At 38.4% G+C, this 20,415-nt stretch overlaps 1 protein-coding gene across 4 annotated transcripts in view; it reads right to left on the bottom strand.

Moving 5' to 3' along the window:
- The window catches only part of MUSK (muscle associated receptor tyrosine kinase), a 130,333-nt gene that overhangs the window by 24,904 nt on the left and 85,014 nt on the right, over nt 1–20,415 (bottom strand). For all 4 annotated transcript variants that reach the window (XM_017870708.1, XM_017870709.1, XM_017870710.1 and 1 more), the window contains 2 exons: nt 7,281–7,287; nt 1,421–1,684 (listed from right to left, as the gene is read on the bottom strand). In XM_017870708.1, the coding sequence (XP_017726197.1) occupies nt 1,421–1,684; nt 7,281–7,287 (271 nt within the window). The remainder of the gene's footprint in view (nt 1–1,420; nt 1,685–7,280; nt 7,288–20,415) is intronic.

Raw genomic sequence — 20,415 nt, 5'->3', positions numbered from 1 at the left:
TTTTTTTTTTTTTTTTGCAGTAACTTTACTTTTTCTCTCCTTCTCTTTCCCCTTCTTATTCCGTCAATGCTGAAGTCTCTAGAGATTTTTAGATGACATGCCTGATCACAATACAATCTTCTTAGATGAATAAACAAATAATATTACTCTTATAGTGTCTCCAATCCCTCAGACTTTGCAGTAAATTGAGGAATACAGAACTCTAATTTAATGACCATACTGTTGTTATTATATGCTAAATAGAGAGTGTCCTAAAATTATTGCAATATTTAAATAGTTTCTGGTTTTATCAAAATAGTGGAAATGTGCTGTGTTGGTAGTTTTCATGGGGTTTCTTCAACAGAAGATTTAGGAATAACAATGTCTATCTAGTTTCTGACATACTCCATGAGTGTGATTTATCCTTTAATCCTCTCAATTCTACTGTGCAGATGAGGAAACTGAAGTTTAGCCAAGACCACACACATCGAGAAAGCAGAACTAATAGTATTTGAACTTTGTTCTATTTGGCTCAAAAATTAGATTGATTCTTTTTTTTGTTTCTACATAAGGAGTAATTAAAGGTGAAGATAATTCTATTGAACATAAGTTTATAAATTTCAATATTTAAAAAGTATGGGAATTTTAAAAAATATCTATTTACAGTATAATTCCCTCCTACCCCACCCAAATGAGGCAGCAGCATCAGAACTTAGACTTTTGGATGGCATGTACTTTAACATTCTGGAATGCTGGCATGATCTCATTTATTGACAAATAATGTGCAGTTTTTATTTTCTCTATCTTGGCTTACTAATGAGGTCCATGTTAGTTTAAGATTTCTCCTTTCATTTGATAGAAATCTGGGATATTTATGGATACCATAATAATGTGAACAATAACAAGAGTAATGGAATATTACACCATTTATGACATTTTCTAGAGGTTCTAAGTACTTGTATTTTAGGTTATCTTCAGTGATTTACATGATAGACATTTTGTCTGATTAATTACCTCCTATTTGTTTCTTTGTTTGAGACGGAGTCTCAACACTCAGGCTGGAGTGCAGTGGTACAATCTCGGCTCACTGCAACCTCCGCCTCGCCGGTTCAAGTGATTCTCCTGCCTTAGCCTCCCGACTAGCTGGGATTACAAGTGCACCACCACACCTGGGTAATTTTTGTATTTTTAGTACAGACGGGGTTTCACCATGTTGGCTAGGCTGGTATTGAACTCCTGACCTCAAGTGATCCACCCACCTTGGCCTCCCAAAGTGCTGGGATTACAGGCATGAGCCACTGCGCCCAGCCACTACCTCCTATTTTGGATGAAAACCAGCTTTTTTCCTTTTACTGTTGCACATTACAACATTTTTCAAAACCTCTTTCTGTTGTGCGGATAAAAAAATTGAATTTTCCTTTGAATTATTTTGAGATTTTACCTGCAAATGGGAATAGGAGTCGGCACTACTCCAGGACTGCACTCCTGGAAGACGTGGTTACACAACAAAGCCTCAGCAGCTGGCCTGCAGAGTGGGCTCACTACTTTCAGTTCATTCCAGGCCGTGTGGACCAGTAGCTCTTGGGCCTCCTCAGGGTCCGCATAGGAGGTGTTGAGAAAAACAAGAGCGTCTTTTGCCAGGACTGCATTACACACCTCCCCTCTGTACTGGGCGCAGTAGCCTTTGTTATCTTTCTGTGGTTTACTGGAAGAAGAAATGAACAACATTTCTAATCACATGCTATTTCTTGGCATTCATTCTGCTTTTCTTTTCTTTCTTTTTTTTTTTTTTTGTTTGTTTTCACATCTGTGTCACAGAAATAGGAGAAAATTGTACTAGCAAATTGGTTGACATGCTCCATTTGAATATGGTCTTCATTTCCAGCTGCAATTATATCATCTCTAGCTACTCCACAGGGCTATTGAGAAGGCCAAATGTGACGATGGATGTGGAAAGCTTTGGGAACTATAAAGGACTGAATAGATTTGGGTATTTTTATTATTCTACATTATAAATAGAAGCTGACTACTCTTAGTTAAGCCACCTTACAGACTTCTTGCAAAGAAGCTGATATAAGCAAAGATGCATCTGGAAGACATTTCATCATGATGGTTAACAAATAATTGAGCATAATAATAATTGCTCTCAGCTAAAATGTTTGCAGCTTTAGGGACATAGTTTATTTATGTGTTATGGTAGTTTACCTTAGTTTTTTACAACATTTACATCTTTGCAACACCTTCCATACTCAGATTCTCTCGCTCACACATCTTCCCAGAATTCCATTAAAGAAAAAGAAAGTGATGTAGGGAGGACAAAGCAGAAATATGGCTTCCAGAGGAGCCAAGTAGAACCTTCAGCTTTGCTGTTTTCTCATCACATCTCATCACATGGAAAGTCAACTGGTCATCCAGTGCCTCAATGATCTATTCTGTTGAGTGATACAAGTAATTACTCTGAACTCGGATTATTGTGTGTTCATGGGCCATATATCAGGGAGAAACCTGTAAATGCTAGTGCTAGCACAAACATAGGATTAAAAACTTATCTGCTATGATAACTGAAGACAATTGGGAGAATGGAAAATGCTGCTGGTACTCTCTTCACGTATCTATTTGTTCCCTTAATGTAATGCTGGGAATTATAACAACTCATATACTCACCTGACAAACATATGTGGAATACTTATTATGTGTAGGCACTGTGATGGTCTCAGTATTGTCTTATGCCTTCTAGCAGATCTTCCATAGTGTTAGTAATGACAGAAAAGTCCTAAGTTGTATTCTTATTTAGATTTGTACAACTATTGAATTTAGCTTTTCATTGTCTTTATATGAAGAATTTAAAGTAAGAAAATTAAACAAGTTAGAATTTGTGTCAAATTTTAAAATTGTTACGTGACCCCAATTGAATTTAAAAAATTAATACTATAATTACAAACCATCGCTGGCAGGTCTTTAAAGCAAATTCATTAGAATGAGATATACTACATTCAGGTGAAACAATGAACTTCCAAGAAACACAGCTATACTTTAAAACAATATTTTGTAATATAGAGTCTTCCTTTAATTCATACTAGCCTTTAATAATTATCCAGCATGATTTTTACTGTATCCCTCTGTTTGTTGGGGATATTTAAAATGAAGGCCTTGAATAAGAAAGCACAAAACTCCATGAAAACTTTCCCAAGGTAAAGGTGAGAAAACCCCCAGAGAAAATTAGACAGAAACAAGGATGCTGTTGTTCAGGCTCAGTAAATGACACCCCAAAGTGAAGGCCTAAGAAGCAGCCTCAGAAACAGACCTTCTGCCCTCCTGTCTCTCCTCTCTTTCTTCCCCGAGGCAAACCTTAGACACTAGAATCCCTCTTCTCCAAGACAGATCATAGACATCAGAATGCCTTTTCCTCAAGGCTAACCATAACACCTAAATATTTACTCTACCCACCCCCCGCTTTTCTGTATAACACCTCACCATAAAAAAATTCAGACCCTCATTCCAGAGGGATCCTACCTCTTACCTGGGAGGTGCGAGTGCTGCACAGGGGGGCTGAGAAAAATCGGAACAGGCAGGATGGGCTAGTTTCCCCACTCAGCCTTTTAGCATTAGATCATATTGTGTCTAATCATATTTCTACACAGTTGTTCATACTTCATCGAACCTAAGCATAAAAATGGATTGCTTCAGCTGGGTATGGTGGCTCACGCCTGTAATCCCAGCGTTTTGGGAGGCTGAGATGGGCAGATCACTTGAGGTCAGGAGTTTGAGACCAGCCTGGCCAACATGGAGAAACCCAGTCTCTACTAAAAGTATAAAAATTAGCCAGGCATGGTGGCAGGCACCTGTAATCCCAGCTACTCAGGGGACTGAGGCAGCAGAATCACTTGAATCCGGGAGGCGGAGGTTGCAGTGAGCTGAGACTGCACCACTGCACTCCAGCCTGGGTGACAGAGGAAGACTCTTATCCTCTTCTCTTGTTAACCTGTCATTATTATACAGGTGTCAGCCATGACTCTTAGGATGGGAAGGAAAGGAATTAATCCCCATCCAGCTTCTACATTGTGCTTTAAGAAACTATATAATAAGTAGTGACCAGCAATATTTCAAACTGGTTTACAAAATGGCTTCACAAGTTGATGTAATATCTCAGTATAAAGGGGGGATGAATACGATCATGTGTGACCCTTTATAGGTAACAGAAAAAACTCCACCATGTAAAAATTAAATATTTCCCAGTGTCTCTGAGCTGAGAATTATTCATGCAGGTTTTGCTGTCATGTGTTAACTATTCAATGATGCTGGTATTCATTTTCTATGAGTATTTTAAAAAATAATACACATTCATGATGTTTCCTTTATGCATCAAAACACATTTTTTTAAAACACTGGAAACTAAGAAAAAGTACACACAAAAAAATTGATGAAAATAGCTTCAGAGATAAGGATTACTAACAATCAACTAACAATGAATCCCTCTGTCTGAATTTCTGCTAGTATTGAATTCTCATTAGTTTTACAGCATTAAATATATAATGCAAAATAAAAATGAAAAAGAAAAAAGGACAACAGGTTTTGAATAGAAATGAGAAGATCTTGGTTTTAATTTTGCTTTTTTCTTCCTAACAGCTTGATGACCACTAGCCTATACAAACCCTTTATGTGCTGGGAAAAAAACATACCCATACTAAGCATATGATTATTATTAGTTTTCCACATTTCATTTCTATGATGTTCCTGGAATGATTAAGGACTTGGCTTTGGTAGTATATCGATGCTTAGATTAGCTCTGAAAGGTAAGACACACATAAGACCGACTACCTATCTACCTATCTATCTATCTAAATAGATAGATAGATAGATAAATTTAGATAGATAGATATATAGATCTAAATTATCTATATATCTAAATGTATATATACATCTCTGAATCTGTTTATCAACTACCTAGTTATAGTTTCAGTGTTTCAAACACTTCCTTTTCCTTTTCCTCTCCTCTTGTGCAGAAATATAAGCCTTAAATTTTACACAGTGATCAAATTTTAGATGCAAGACACAGAGGCCAATTGGGACACTTTGTTCCTCAGCCCCCTAAATCTATCACTTCCAACATTTTAAAAAGGAGCTCATGGCAAGAACTGGGGAATAAATTAAATGCAAAAATTTTCCATTGGTGTCTTCTGTTGTCTTTTGTAAGTGTCAAGACCCCTCCACATCCAGCTAAAGTTTTGTTTCTCTGCCTGAAGTTCGTGGGACTGCTGATGGGGCAACATTAGAAGCAGCTGGTCCTGTTGCTCATTAGAACAGTGGGACAGAGGTCACAGGGATCCATTCACAGAATGCTGGTTATTTCGGAATGACCAGCCAGACTAGCTTCTAAAAATGCTAGTTAATATTGCACATGGAGCCAGTCCCTCTCTTGCCTCCTTACAATATAAACTCAGTTGACTTCTCTTCCAGTGAAGTTCCTTTCCTTGTAGAGGCAATGATGGATATTTGATCTCACATCTCCTTTTCAACTTATTTTATAACAGACAACCCTATGTGGTCAAAGGAAGTAGGTAAAGAATTCTCACTGCACCTCTTACTCCTATTTCTCTCTACTTTGAAATGTATGAATCACATTCAATAGAACATTTTAAAATGTTATCTTCAAGTTTCTCTGAGGGAGATGTCTACTCCCTTTTAACACATAATACTTTGTCTCAAGGGCATTCCAGATGACCAGCCATGGCATGTTTGCATTATGACAACCCCATGATTCTGGTGGAAACTCCACACCTTACTTCGCTCCCTCCCTAGCACAGGCACACTTGACAGCTGTACCTCTCCTCTGACTCAGACAAATCTTCCCTTTTTTAGCAACTGCCTTATCTCTCCTTGAACATTCCCAACAAAGGTAATGACAGATTCTATGCTACTTCCAACCTTCAAAGCAAACAGGAACTGTTTCTATTCTTTCCTGCCTAGTGTCTTTGCATATAATTTATTCTTCAAGGCAGGGGTCAGCAAGTACAACCCACAGGACAAATTTGGCCTACTGCCTGTTTTTTTAGAAGAAGGGTTATTAAATGGCACTTTTATTAATTTTAGTTTAGATAAACTTTACTCTGCTAAGGTAGTAGCTCCAAAATTGTTAATACAAATTATTAAAGTAATATTTAGATTAAAAAATGGACTAAGAATTTTTTCTTTTTTTTGAACTAAGAATTTTTGATACCACATTAACACATGGAATGCAGTCAATTATGACAAATCACTATCCCATATACTTACAACTAGTTCAATTTTTCATATAATGGGTATCATGACTTTCACTGCTTTTTTTGGATGCAATATATACATCCAAATGGTATTTCTTAAGATTTTTCTAACAGCAAAACTTTCTTTAAAAGTGTTTTAGTTAAAAAAAAAAACTATTTTTTTTGTTGTGTACCACATGTATTAAACATGTTTTACCACGTTTTAAAACATGTACACATTGTGGGATGACTAAATTGAGCTAATTAACAAATGTATTACCTCACATACTTACCATTTTCTCATGATGAGAACACTTAAAATCCATTCTCAGTGATTGTCAAGAATACAATACATTGTTATTAATGATAGTCACTGTATTGTACTCTAAATCTCTTGAACTTATTTTTGCTGTCTAACCCAAATTTTGTATCCTGCTGCCTGTTTTTAAACATAGCCTATGTGCTAAGAATGCTGTCTTTAAATTAATTACATCCCATAGAGTTTTATGAAATCAGTTTTAAAAGTACTGCAAATAAAACACTGTAAGTTGTAAAAGGTTACATTGCAAGCGATACCTTCTTATATATAGGATAGAGTTATGAGGGAGAGTTTGGAGTTCTGGGTTCCATTTCTAACTTTATCATTTACTAGCTGTGTAAGCCACTTGAATTCTCCAGTTCAAATAAACTGTCTTAGGTTTTTTTATTCTGTAAAATAGAGATAACAATAATACCTATTCCATGGGGATGTCTTGAAGATAAATTTAAATAATGCATGTGAAGCTCAGCACAGTGCCTGATCCATAGTAAGTATTCAGTAGAGGTTACCTGTCTTTAACTTCATCATACTTACTAAAAGGATTAGAAATTAGAAAGTTTCTAAAATGTTACAGTGCTCAGCAAATAGTAAATACTCAATAAATGGCATGTCAAATAACAAAAACAAAACACATTCCACTGCACTCCAGCCTAGGCAACACAACAAGACCCTCTCACAAACAAAAACAAATGAAATCCCTACAAAACAAAACATTGGAAACATTGGTACAATAAGTTTCTTACCTCCATTCTATTAACAGGAAAGGAAGTTCCCACAGGAAGTCAAATTAAAGGGGAAAAGAAAGAACATTAGTACATTTTCATCTTATGCTTTGAAAGAGATTGTTTTGATACTACTGATCTCTCAGTTTCTGAAAAGTTCTCTGCTTCTGCTAGGAGGCCAGCTGCTGCATTAATGGGCAGACTTGGAGGAAATTAAGAAAATATTGAGTATCTTTAGGAAACGTGTTCTTTTCAAACTGAGTCAATCATGGGTAACATCCACCAAGGGAATATCTAAGCTCAGAATTTCCCTCCATTAGCTACCCAGGGACTTTACACTAAGAAAGCAAGATGTGGAGGTTAACAGAGAAGATGCATAAAGTAGACCTAGAGGGAAAAAAAAGAAAAAGAAAAAGAAGAAGGAGAAGGAAAAAAGAAAAGAAGATGTAGAGGAGAGAGGGTAGAAGAGAAAGTAGAAAGTAGGCAATGGTTGGTCTCATAGACCTGGCTGCCTCAGGGGTGGGGTGTGTGACCTGGGTAGCTGCACGGCATCTGCACTCAGAAGGGCCTCGGGCTTAATTTAATGTTCTGCTGTCACTACCTTGAAATCCTTACTGTTTTTTGAACACCTAGCCCTGCAAATTATGTAGCTGCTTATGCTCACGGATGTAAAAACTCAGGTCTCTGAGGAGACTATGCCTGTCCTCTGGTGGTGTGTGATTCCCAGGACAAACAGCCCCAACTTAGACTCTCCCAAGGCATGAGAATCCTGGCAAGGGTGTGATATAACCAGCATTTCTGAATTATTCCATTTTCTTTCTTGTAAATTAAAAACTTCACACTCTTTACCAAGTGCTTTATGGTTACTTCATCCTGTCATCTTAACCTTCATTATGAAAGTAAACAGTAAAACATATGCTTTGTCTAAAATCAATTTGCCATATTAAAATTTCTCCTAATGTTGAGGTCTGACTTCTTTTTGAAGGCTTTAGATCCATTTGGGTGTCATTTTTGGGGGGATTTTAAGGGCTCTAACATGAATGTCTCTGAGAGGTCAATCTTCTTAAAATACAATGAGCTTGTATTTCTGATCATTCTCTTTTAGATTTGTGAGGGTTGGTGACTACAAGGTTTTTATAACTTTCAGTGTATGACTTTATTGAATCTCTATGGGCTTTTTATTCAATGATCCTGAAGAATATTGTAACTTTGATTTTAGGTTCAGGGGTACATATTCAGGTTTGTTATGTAGGTAAACTTGTGCCTCTGGAGTTTGGTGTATAGATTATTTCATCACCCGGGTACTAAGCATAGTGCCCGAAAGTTGTTCTATTTTTTTCTAATCCTCTCCTTTCTCCAACCCTCTACCCTCAGGTAGATCCCAGTGTCTGTTGTTCCCCTCTTTCTGTCCATGTGTTCTCCCATTTATAAGTGGGAATATGCAGTATTTAGTTTTCTGTTCCTGCATTAGTTTGCTAAGGATAGTGGCATCCAGTTCCATACATGTTCCTACAAAGGACATAATCTTATTATTTTTTATGACCACATAGTATTCCATAGTATTCCATGGTGTATATGTGCCACATTTTCTTTGTCCAATCTGTCACTGATAGGCATTTAGGTTGATTCCACATCTTTGCTATTATGAATGTTGCTGCAATGAACATTTGCACACATGTGTCTTTATGGTAGACTGATTTATATTCCTTTGGATATATACTCAGTAGTGGGAGTGCTGGGTTGAATGGTGGTTCTGTTTTTAGTTGTCTTAGGACTTACCACCCTGCTTTCCGCAGTGGTTGAACTAATTTACGCCACCACCAGCAGTGTATAAGAGTTCCCTTTTCTCAGCAACCTCACCAGTATCTGTTATTTTTTTATTTTTTATTTCTTTTGAGGCGGAGTCTCACTGTGTTGCCCAGGAGAGAATGCAGTGCAGTGGTGTGATCTTGGCTCACTGCAGCCTCCGCCTCCCAGGTTTGAGTGATTTTCCTGCCTCAGCCTCCCACGTAGCTGAGATTACAGGCACGTGCTACCACACCTGGCTAACTTTTGGATTTCTAGTAGAGATGAGGTTTTGCCATGTCGTCCAGGCTGGTCTTGAACAGCATCTGTTATTTTTTGACTTTTTAATAATAGCTGGAGTGACATGGTATCTCATTGTGGTTTTGATTTGCATTTCTCTAATGATTAGTGATATTGAGCATTTTTTCATATGCTTGTTGGCTGCATGTATGTCTTCTTTTCAAAAGTGGGTTTATGTCATTTGCTCACTTTTAAATGAGGTTGTTTTTGTGCTTGTATGTGTAAGTTTCTTGTAGATCCTGAATACTAGACCTTTGTCAGGTGTATGGTTTGTAAATATTTTCTCCCATTCTGTAAGTTGCCTGTTTAGTCTGTTGATAGTTTCTTTTGCTATGCAGAAGCTCTTAAGTTTAATTAAGTTCCATTTGTCAGATTTTGCTTTTGCTGCAATTGCTTTTGGCATTTTTGTCATGAAATCTTTGCTAGTTCCTATGTCCAAAATGTTATTTCCTATGTTATCTTTCAGGTTTACCATTTTAGGTTTTACATTTAGGTCTATAATCCATCTTGAGTTGATTTTTGTATGTGGTGTAGGGAAGGGATCCAGTTTCAATCTTCTACATATGGCTAGCCAGCTATCACAGCACCATTTATTAAATAGGGATTCTTTCCCCATTGCTTGTTTTTGCCAGCTTTGCCTAAGTCTAGATGGTTGTAAGTGTGTGGTTTTATTTCTGGGCTCTCTATTCTCTTCCAGTGGTCTATGTGTCTGTTTTTGTACCAGTACCATGCTGTTTTGGTTACTGTAGCCCTGTAGCATAGTTTGAAGTCAGATACCATGATTCCTCCAGCTTTGTTCTTTTTTCTTAGGGTTACCTTGGCTGTTTGGGCCCTTCTTTGATTCTACATGAATTTTAGAATAGTTTTTTTTTTCTAGTTCTGTGAAGAATGTAATTGGTTGTTTGATAGCAATAGCACTGAATCTATACATTTCTTTGGGCACACTGAGCAGCGTTTTGTAATTCTTATTGCAGAGATCTTTCACCACCCTGGTTAGCTGTATTCCTAAGTATTTATTCTTTTGTAGCAATTGTGAAAGGGATTGTGTTTCTGATTTGGCTTGGCGATTGTTGGTATATAGGAATTTACTGATTTTTGTACATTAATTTTGTACCCTGAAACTTTGCTGATGTTACTTAACAGTTCAAGGAGCTTTTGGGCAGAGACTATGGGATTTCTAGACACAGAATCATGTTATCTGCAAACAGGAATACTTTGACTTCCCCTCTTCCTATTTGGATGCCTTTTCTTTCTTTCTCTTGTCTGATTGCTGTGGCCAGGGCTTCTAGTACTATGTTGAATAGGAGGGGTGAGAGTGGGCATCCTTGTCTTATTCTGGTTTTCAAGGGGAATACTTCCAGCTTTTGCCCATTCAGTATGATGTTGGCTCTGTGAAACCAATTTCTTTACTTCAGTAGAGCTTTATCAGGTTTTGACAGAATGGAAAAAGTCATCACAGATGGTGTTAATTTGTTGACACTCCAGTGGCATTTTGAAAAGTGTTTTTCAAAATTTTATGATTCTTACAACAAGTTCCTTTGGAAATGATGCATCATTTTACATTTTAAAACTTTATCAATTAAGGCTAGGCATGGTGGCTCATGCCTGTAATTCCAGCACTTTGGGAGACCCAGGCAGGAGGATCATTTGAGCCAGGGAATTTAAGACCAGTCTGAGCAACATGGTGAAACTCCTTCTTTACAAAAAATACAAAAATTAGCTGAGCACGATGGCACACACCCAGCTACTTGGGAGGCTATGGCAGGAGGATCATTTGAGCTCAGGCAAAGGTTGCAATGGGCCGAGATCACACACCCTTCACTCCAACTTGGGAGGCAGAGAGAGACTCTGTCTCAAAACAAAACAAAATCTTTATCAATTAGATATCCTGATAAATAACATGGAATGGTGATCAAAAGAGGGACCCACTTTTCTTTATTCTTTTAAAATACAAATACCTCACTAAACAGAAATGAGCTCTGAGAGTATGCTAATTTGGTTAATGCATACATATGTATGTGTGTGGGTATATATATATATATATATATATATATACCCATACACACGTAGAGTTCATAGACTCTTACAATAAAGGAAAGTAGCAAGGAGGCAATAATAATCAAAAGGTTCATTTTTTAATGGAATAAATTTTATTTCACTAAATATTTTTAGCAGAAATTCAAAATTGTAAAGAAATAGACTTTTTTGACAAATTGGCTGAAGAATAATGCAAGTGTTCAAAATGAGTGAAACAGAAAAAGACAGTTACAACAATATATAACAATCTTATGATTCCCTATATGTGATAAAGTATTAGCAATACAAAAACAAGTCATAAATACTCAGCCATATTATTTGGTAANTATATATATATATATATACCCATACACACGTAGAGTTCATAGACTCTTACAATAAAGGAAAGTAGCAAGGAGGCAATAATAATCAAAAGGTTCATTTTTTAATGGAATAAATTTTATTTCACTAAATATTTTAGCAGAAATTCAAAATTGTAAAGAAATAGACTTTTTTGACAAATTGGCTGAAGAATAATGCAAGTGTTCAAAATGAGTGAAACAGAAAAGACAGTTACAACAATATATAACAATCTTATGATTCCCTATATGTGATAAAGTATTAGCAATACAAAAACAAGTCATAAATACTCAGCCATATTATTTGGTAAATGTTTCTTTTTTCTTTTCTTTTCTTTTCTTTTTTTTTTTTTTTGAGACAGAGTCTCACTCTGTTGCCCAGGCTGGAGCACAGTGGCACAATCTTGGCTCACTGCAACCTTTGCCTCTGGGGTTCAAGAAATTATTCTGCTTCAGCCTCCTGAGTAGCTGGGACTACAGGTACCTGCCACCCTGCCTGGCTAATTTTTGTATTTTTAGTAGAGATGGGGTATCATCATGTTGGCCAAGCTAGTCTCAAACTCCCGACCTCAAATTATCCACCCACCTCGGCCTCCCAAAGTGCTGGGATACGGGCATGAGCCACTGCATCCAGCCAATATTTCATTTTTAATTCTAAATTTTCAACATTAGATGCAGTAGTCATCAGGCTAACTGAAATTGAGTTAAATGAGTTAAGGCAAACTGGTTTTAGAAGTTGATTCCGGGTGAATTATTCTATTATAAATATACTGAATTCATCCCATCAAAACACCACTATTTTTATTTCAACTACTCACAGCATGGACCCCCTTGTATTTATTTATTTTTTTCCCATCGGTAGTTGACATGCCCTCAAAAAGTAAGACAAATGATTGTAGGAAATATGTAAACACACACACACACACAGACACACACACACAACTTGATATTTTTCCTTGGAATTTCCTAAAAGGCACAATCACCCCAACCTTTGTTGCAATTTGAAGGCCCTATAACCAAATAGCTTTGGTTCTCAGCCTTCAAATAAAGATGAAGGGCATCTCAGCAAATACAAGGAGAAAGGGATGAATTATTTCCCTAGATCTTCTCGTTCTTGAGTGATGTAAATGATAACAACACATCTCATGGAGTGATTTTTCAACTTCCTAAGAATTAAGAAACTAGGACTCAGAGACAAGGAAAGGGTTTGTTTTGTCTTTTTTTTTTTTTAAAATAATATTACTGTCTAAAAAGAATTGCAACAATCTGAGGGCAGAGAGAGAGGATCCAGGAGTAGAGCTCCTCACCATTGGGACGGCAGGGACATGGGACATTCCTGTGTGTTTAGTGGATGCTATGAAGGTAGCTAAGTTACCAAGAAGACTGGACACCAGACGAAGAACCCCAGTCATAAGCAATTGCAGGTTACCTCAATAGGGATTGAGATCAAGGACTGGGGATTATGAGATGTTGAACCAGTAAAGAATCTCCCACATCAGGGCACTATGCAATACACAGTCCTCTGAAGGACCCTCCAAAGAACCCAAATGTCCTAGGAGACAGTATTCAGGTGCCTGCAATAGAGAGACATTAATAACCCATCAAGGCATTAAAAGTCTGGATGCTGCACCAGCTGGGTTTCAATACCGGTTCTGCCATTTACTAGCTATGTCAGCCTGGGCACCTTTCTGAACATTAGTTTGCTCATCTGTGAAGTGGGGATAATAAAAGTATCCATTTCATTGAGATGTGGGTATTAAATAAATTCATGTATATATAAAGCACTGGGCACTGAGAATGTACCTTGCAATTGTTAGCATTATTATTATTAGTCAGAGAAGCAATAACAATTAAGAGAAAGAACTAAAACGTATTCCATTTAGGAAAACACATTTGCCCCCTTCCTTGAAAATCCTCTTCTCCTTAAATATGCCAGAGATGAAGAGGAACAGGAGGAAAGGGAAGAAGGGAAGGGTGCATAACAGTAGCAGACTAATTTTGTCTACTCTTCATGTTCCTGAATGAAAGAATGGCTGGCCGTGGAGAGAGTGAAGCAGATGAGGTTTAAATTATATAAGAAGAGAGTTTTAAACTAGATCAGTCTGGGTTTTTAATCTCTAAACATTACCTGGAAATTATGGAATCCGCCTGAAAGTTTGTAAAGGATTTGCTCTCAGGAGGGGCAAGGAGAGTCTAAAAAGCATAATTCCTCAGTCCCCAGTGGTTGCAGAAGACAACATTTTCTCTGTGTACCTGTCAAGTTTAAATTGTTCAATACGCTGGTTACACATATAGCCTCAGATCTTCGTTACCTCTCCGCTTCCCATTTATGAGTGATTCAAAGTTGTCTACAATGGGCTTTACAAACAAACTTTTGACCCAGAATAGGGTTTTAGCCAATACTAGCCCTAAAATTTTATCCCTCCCCTAAATGAGTCACTTTGCTTAGGGACCGAAGGCGACATCCTTCTAGCAGTGAGAAAAGCTGGATTTCTTTGTGAAAATTCTTTATATATAAGAACTAACAGACTCTGGAGTGACTATGAAGGAAATATCAAGATATGTCTAAGATTTGCAGGACTCCAGCTACCAGATAAGTTGCTGGACAATAGCTAAATCTTATAAATTTTATACCTATTTCCATTCTGAAAAAATCTAGTAGGTTCTCTCTCTTTTGCTGAGCTAGGCAGGCTGGGCTGTAGGATTGATATTTTGATCATCTAAGAGATGATGCCAATGATGTCTACAAATTATAAATTGTAGAGAATTTAAATTTTAGCAAACTGGGCAAGAGGCCTGCAAGTCTCTTAATTAAAATGACCAAAGGCTATGGAAGAGAATGAAGAGGACTCTATGTCACTGCTGAACTCAGGAAAGAAGTGCCTTCATGCCCCCAAATCTCAAGGCAATTCTGCCATTGTGCAAATAGAATAGTGAGAGGAAAAACATTGGAATACTTGAAAATTCCTCCAGAGAAAATGGCATATAATTTGGAAGCACAAAGGCAGATTCTAATAGCAGCTGAGCAGAAAGATCTATTGAAAAACAAGGGGGCCAAGGTTATGTAAATTAAAGAGCCCTCATTTCGTAATGTGGAAGGAGGTTCCAAGAGCATGGAGATAAGTCAATGCCAAAGAGAATCCAGCCATAGTACTTGGGAGGAGATAATGAGCTTCTATAGGAAATGTCTCCACTTATAATTTATTTTCTTTTTGTGGTGGGGGGTGTGGCTAGGAAATGAGGAAGGGGTCCAAGAACCTTGCAACTATAAAGTGCTTTAAGCTCAGAATTCAATTTTTAAAAATTCTTAAAATATCTAACCAATATTTGTAGTATTTAAAAATTCTTAAAATATCCACCAACATTTGTAGTATCTTTACAATTATCTAGAAGTCAGTAAAAACATTGGCTCTCTTCTGAAGCATAGAACTGTTCTAATATAAGAAAGCTGCCTGATTGTAAAAGAATGCTTACCTTTTATGCCTAACTGCAGAACATCTGGGAGCAATTTAGTGTGGCTACTGGCTGTTACCATTTATCCTTTTCCCTTTTATTAAAAACAAAAACAAAACAACTTTAATTAATTTAAAACCAGACAAAGCCAGCATGGAATGCCAGGGATAGTGTCTGTTTTGTTGATAAGAGCACTCTCTACCACCGATGGTTGAAGCATTGAGTAGTAAAGCAAATTACGTGCTACTGCTCTGTTACCAAGTCTCAAGAATTGTCTCCAACATTGGGAAGAAGCAGAAGTGTGGCTATCAGACATGAGAAAGAGCACAAAACATGTCAAACATGTCAGTACATTCAATCAGCTACACTGATTATGAAATAGAGTTCAAAGTTCTTTTTTTTTTTTTTTACTGTAGTAGTGTGAAACATCACCTCTTTTGAAATAAGAAAAATAAAACCATGTGGTTCATCTGGGGAGTTTGGGAGACTCCAGTACTACCACATCAGATTTTTCCCTCCTGCTTAGTTTTGATAATACTACCTGTATTCATGTGACTTTTAAATTTAGTGACCAAAAGTCTCAGACCCCGAGGTCAATTCAAAGAAAGGGCAACATAGAAAGTGGGGGTTGTTGGTAGAACGGGGAGTGGCTTACATTAGATGGGTGTGTGACCATAGGCTCATCCCTGTACTCTGAGACTGGATAACCATGGACAGAACCATGGACCTCACTTTCCGATGAAGGACCTGTTGGTGCCATTGAGAATGGGAAATACAAATACGTATTTTCTTTCTCTCTCTCTCTCTCTCTCTCTCTCTTTTGAGATGGAGTCTCACTCTATTGCTCAGGCTGGAGTGCAGTGACGCAATTTCAGCTCACTACAGCCTCCGACTCCCAGGTGCAAGTGATTCTCGTGCCTCAGCCTCCCAAGTAGCTGGGATTACAGGCATGCATCACCATACCTGGCTAATTTTTGTATTTTTTAGTAGAAATGGAGTTTCACCATGTTGCCCAGGCTGGTCTCGAACTCCTGACCTCAGGTGATCTGCCCACCTCGGACTCTCAAAGTGCTGGGGTTACAGGCATGAATCACCATACCCGGCCTGTATTTTTCTCTTCTGAATCCCTGTGTCCATTTTGATGGTCTCCAGCTGTTCTGGGACTATGCTCACTATAGGTATCATGGGCTATCTTGCTTTCTTCCACAGGGCCTAGTGTTCTGATGACAAAGAGAAGCATCTTGTCAATTGCCCAGCATCCTGGCAAGTTTACTTCGCAACTTGAGCCTTGTGGATTTGTGACTGGAGGGGAAATGCAACTTCCTGGTTCATAGGGGAGGTTCCAAAAGTTTTCTGACTCCTCTTGATGACTAATAGTAAATGTAAATGAGTCAGAAAGAAATATATCACATTTCTAAAACAATGCATAAGGATTTGGGCAGACACATGGAAGGGTTTTGGAAAAATGAAGGCTGATCTTTTCTTTTGTTATCCTTCAAACACTAGAAATATCATCAGACATAATCCTAAGCATAAGCATAAGATCAGCTTTTTCCATTTCCAGTTTTCCTGCTGGGAAGAACAAATAAACAGACGGAGTAGAAGTTTCAAAGGGAAACATGAGGAATGTGATGGAGGGGGCTCTTGACTACTAGGGGTACTAGTCACACAGGGGAGGGTAGAGATGGCTAAATGAAGACAGCAGAGTTTGGCATTAAGGAAGCATTGCCAGAATGGCAAAGAGGCGCCATGTCTGACTTGAAGCTCTGGACTTCCGGCCAGCCTCTTCGAATGCCGAGGACAGGGGCCAAAAGCAGAAATGGAGAAATCAAATACCAAACTTGAGTTCTGGGAGATCTGGGGGAGCATAAGGCCATGCTTCTTTCAGATGACCCTGAATGAAAGAGGCTTCAAGGATCACTTTTTCATCGAAGCAGTCTCATTTCCCTAAAATATCAGTCCACAGAGCACCCCAGGGTTGGGAGGTAGTTTCCTCAGTGATTCCCGAGGGAACTTCATGGGGCTTCTAGCAGGTCTAACTCACAAGAGCAGGTCAAAGAGGAGGAGAAACTGGAAGATGTCTCATGGGACATCAGAAGTCTTATTCAATCACACTCATGACACACCCTTATTAGGTCTGCCTGGGGAAATTTTGGGAAAGGTCTGGGAGTGTCAGGTCCCCTAATAACCAGTGAGAATCAACCAGATAAATAAATCAGGGGTTGGACAAAAGGGTCTTATATCAAGGAATAGTGCTAGATGTGTAGCAATTTTTTAATTAATGGACATGTTTCTCATTTATCATATCCATGCTAGACTTTTTTAGTCTTTTCCATTTTTCAGTTGTTAACAACTCTCATTTCTTTACTTGACAGTGAACATTGTACAGCACTATGATTCTGCATATGGTCAGATTTAATTGTTGCCTTTGCGGTTCAGAAGGGCTAAGTCCCAGGTCCCAGTTACAGGTTAACCCTCTCCTTATGCTGCCTGCTCTACCTCTACCCAAATTCCTTGGGTAGCTACTATAAACATACCCCTGTCCAGAGTGGCTTCAAGCCTCACTTCCAGGGTCCCCAACTTCTCCCCACTCTAAAGCTGACCTCCATCACACTGCCATTGTCAAGCTCATGAAAAGTCATAACTGGTTCTAGTCTATACAACCGTTATTCCTACAGAGATGACTGCTCTTCACAGGCACTCACCTCTGCTGCTACAGCAGATTGCAAGCTGCTGTCTGCTGCCACATGCCAATCTTTGCATTGCTCCCACCATCCCTTCCCCCATGCAAATCCCACTGTTATTTTTCCTAGGTGGCCGTTGCTGATTGTCCCATCCTCACTCTGGTCTACTGATATCTAGGATGACCTCTCCCTACACCCTAGGACATGGCCTTCCTGTACTGCCTGTCTCAGACCTTTAGGCTCTTTCTACCACTGGAAAATGCCATTTTTTAAGGTTACAGATTTCCCTGTTGGTGTTCTATTTATGGAGTTGGATCAGGTTCTCATTTGGGCTAGGACAGGGATGAAGAGATGATGTTGCTGCATATAGCATGGTGGCAATCATGCCCTTTAATCTCAGCATCTTAAAGATTGTGTCCATGGGATGAATCTCCCCTTGTGTGGAGTAGATATACCCATTTTATTAGGTTCCCCTCAGTGGTTACAGCACTGCCTTCACAACCACCTTTGTACTCATGATGAGTCGGCTCTAAAGATTACTGAACTGAAGGCTGGGGGAGATTCCTGACCACCTGCTCTTCCCGCTTGGTATGCTGTGAAAAGAAGGAAGGTAGGCAAATTTAAAATTTGGATATTTTATAGATTTTATAGATCCCTTTTCTGAACCCGAATCCTAGAATAGAGGTGTATTGATCAATTAAGGAAAAGCCAAAACAGAGAGTTTTCTAACTTCTTATTTAGGATGCTATAGGAAAAAACCCACAGGGATCCCTTACTCCAACATGGATGGCAACATTAATGTGAAAGTGGTAGCATGACAAGGTTGGGAAGACAGCAGAATTGAGTTAGCAAGCCCAAATCTCTCCTGAATTTTGTATGCCTTGAAAGTGATCTAGAAGTTGCTTCAGGCCCTGTGAGGAATACTGAAGGAGCTGTGTTGAAATTCAGCAGGCCAGTGACAGGGCCACAGTAGGGACAGACAGGGAGACCTAGCTGCTGAGGTTGCAGAGCAGAGTGTAGACAAGGGCATGGTGAAGGATTTGGCTGACATGCAGAGGGCTGTGCTGCTCCAAAAGATGTCTCAAAGAGGCTGAGCCAGCCAGGGAGATCCCCTGGGCCCTAACCAAGCCAAGAGATAAAATCACAAGTTCCTCAGCTGCAGACTTCAATAGAGACCCAGGGGGTAGCAGTGGTGTAGGGGGTGTCCAGAAGACACCACTGCCTAAATACAAATCCTCTTCTCCTTTGCCGTCTAGGGAAAGAGAAGGAAGGAAGAATAGGGAGAAAGAGCTCTGGCAGAGGTATCTTTGAGTGACTGAATAATGACCTGAAATGAAACTCTCCTAAAATTGGTAACATTAATATTTTTCTTCTGCCCAGTGAAAGTGCAGGGTAAATTAAAGTAGATCAGTTTATTTTCTTAGATTGAGTATTTATATGTAAATGTGATTCTCTCTCTCTGTGTGTATATAAACATACATACACACATACATATATGTTTTCTAAATATATATTGAGAGATTTTTATAAATATATGTTTATTTAACAGTAGGTCTTGATCAAATGTCAAATCAAACAAAGACAGCGAGACCAGAATAATTCCAGGTAGTTCAAAGGCATCAACATTTTTGAGTATTCTATTATCTCCTGGACCTTCTCCTGTTCATATGCTTTGTGTTTATTTATTATTGTTTGTCCTGGGCACCTTTCAAAATCAGACACATCTGAACTCATTCTTCTAGCCCACTGCCATTTTCAAGCATTTGCAAACCTTATTTCTATCCATATTTGTCCTGTGCATCTCTCCTCTTCCTTTTGAACCAATGCTGCTGCTGCTGTTCAGACCTTCATGACTTTTTGAGACACCTGGAAGAGCCTCCTGACCCCTTGCCACACTTCCCAACCTCCTGACACCTCAGCATCTGTTAATTTGCTAGAGGATATATCTGACTATTACACTTATTTCTTCTAAATCATTAAATGACTTCTCATCAATGAAATAATATACTTGACCTATGCAGGCTCTTCATAACCTGGCTAAAGCTCATGTTTCAACCTTTGTTTCCATTTTCCACCTCCCTGCTGTCTCTTTCATGGTCTAGCCTTGATCACTGATTTGCTGTTTTCTGAACAGGTTTGAAAGGTTTGACTTCAACCTAGTTATCTCATATCCACATCTTCTGCTCCAATGATACCTTTTTTCCAAGGATTCCCTGACACCCTCCCTCTCTTGTTCTGATGTTGTATTTTGTGTATGCTTCTGCAATCGAATACAGTCTGTGCCATAATATATGTGACTAACTGACTTCCTTCTAGATTTAGAGTCCCTGGAAGGCAGGACCTATTTTTAAATTAACTTTTCATCTCTTACTCTACCCAGCACAATGGGTGTCATCTAGAGTATTCAATAAATGCATGTAAAAGTGCTTTATAAACAGCAAAGTGCTATGTAAATAGTAATTCTTATTACTATTTATATCATATTATTTTACTATTACTAATTATATGATATTATTATTTGTTAAATTGAGTTGAATTTACTTTTAGAAGACTTTTCAT

This window comes from Rhinopithecus bieti, unplaced genomic scaffold (assembly GCF_001698545.2).
Source record: "Rhinopithecus bieti isolate Rb0 unplaced genomic scaffold, ASM169854v2 scaffold_5719, whole genome shotgun sequence".
NCBI lineage: Eukaryota > Metazoa > Chordata > Mammalia > Primates > Cercopithecidae > Rhinopithecus > Rhinopithecus bieti.
This window is presented reverse-complemented; position numbering and strand designations above follow the sequence as displayed.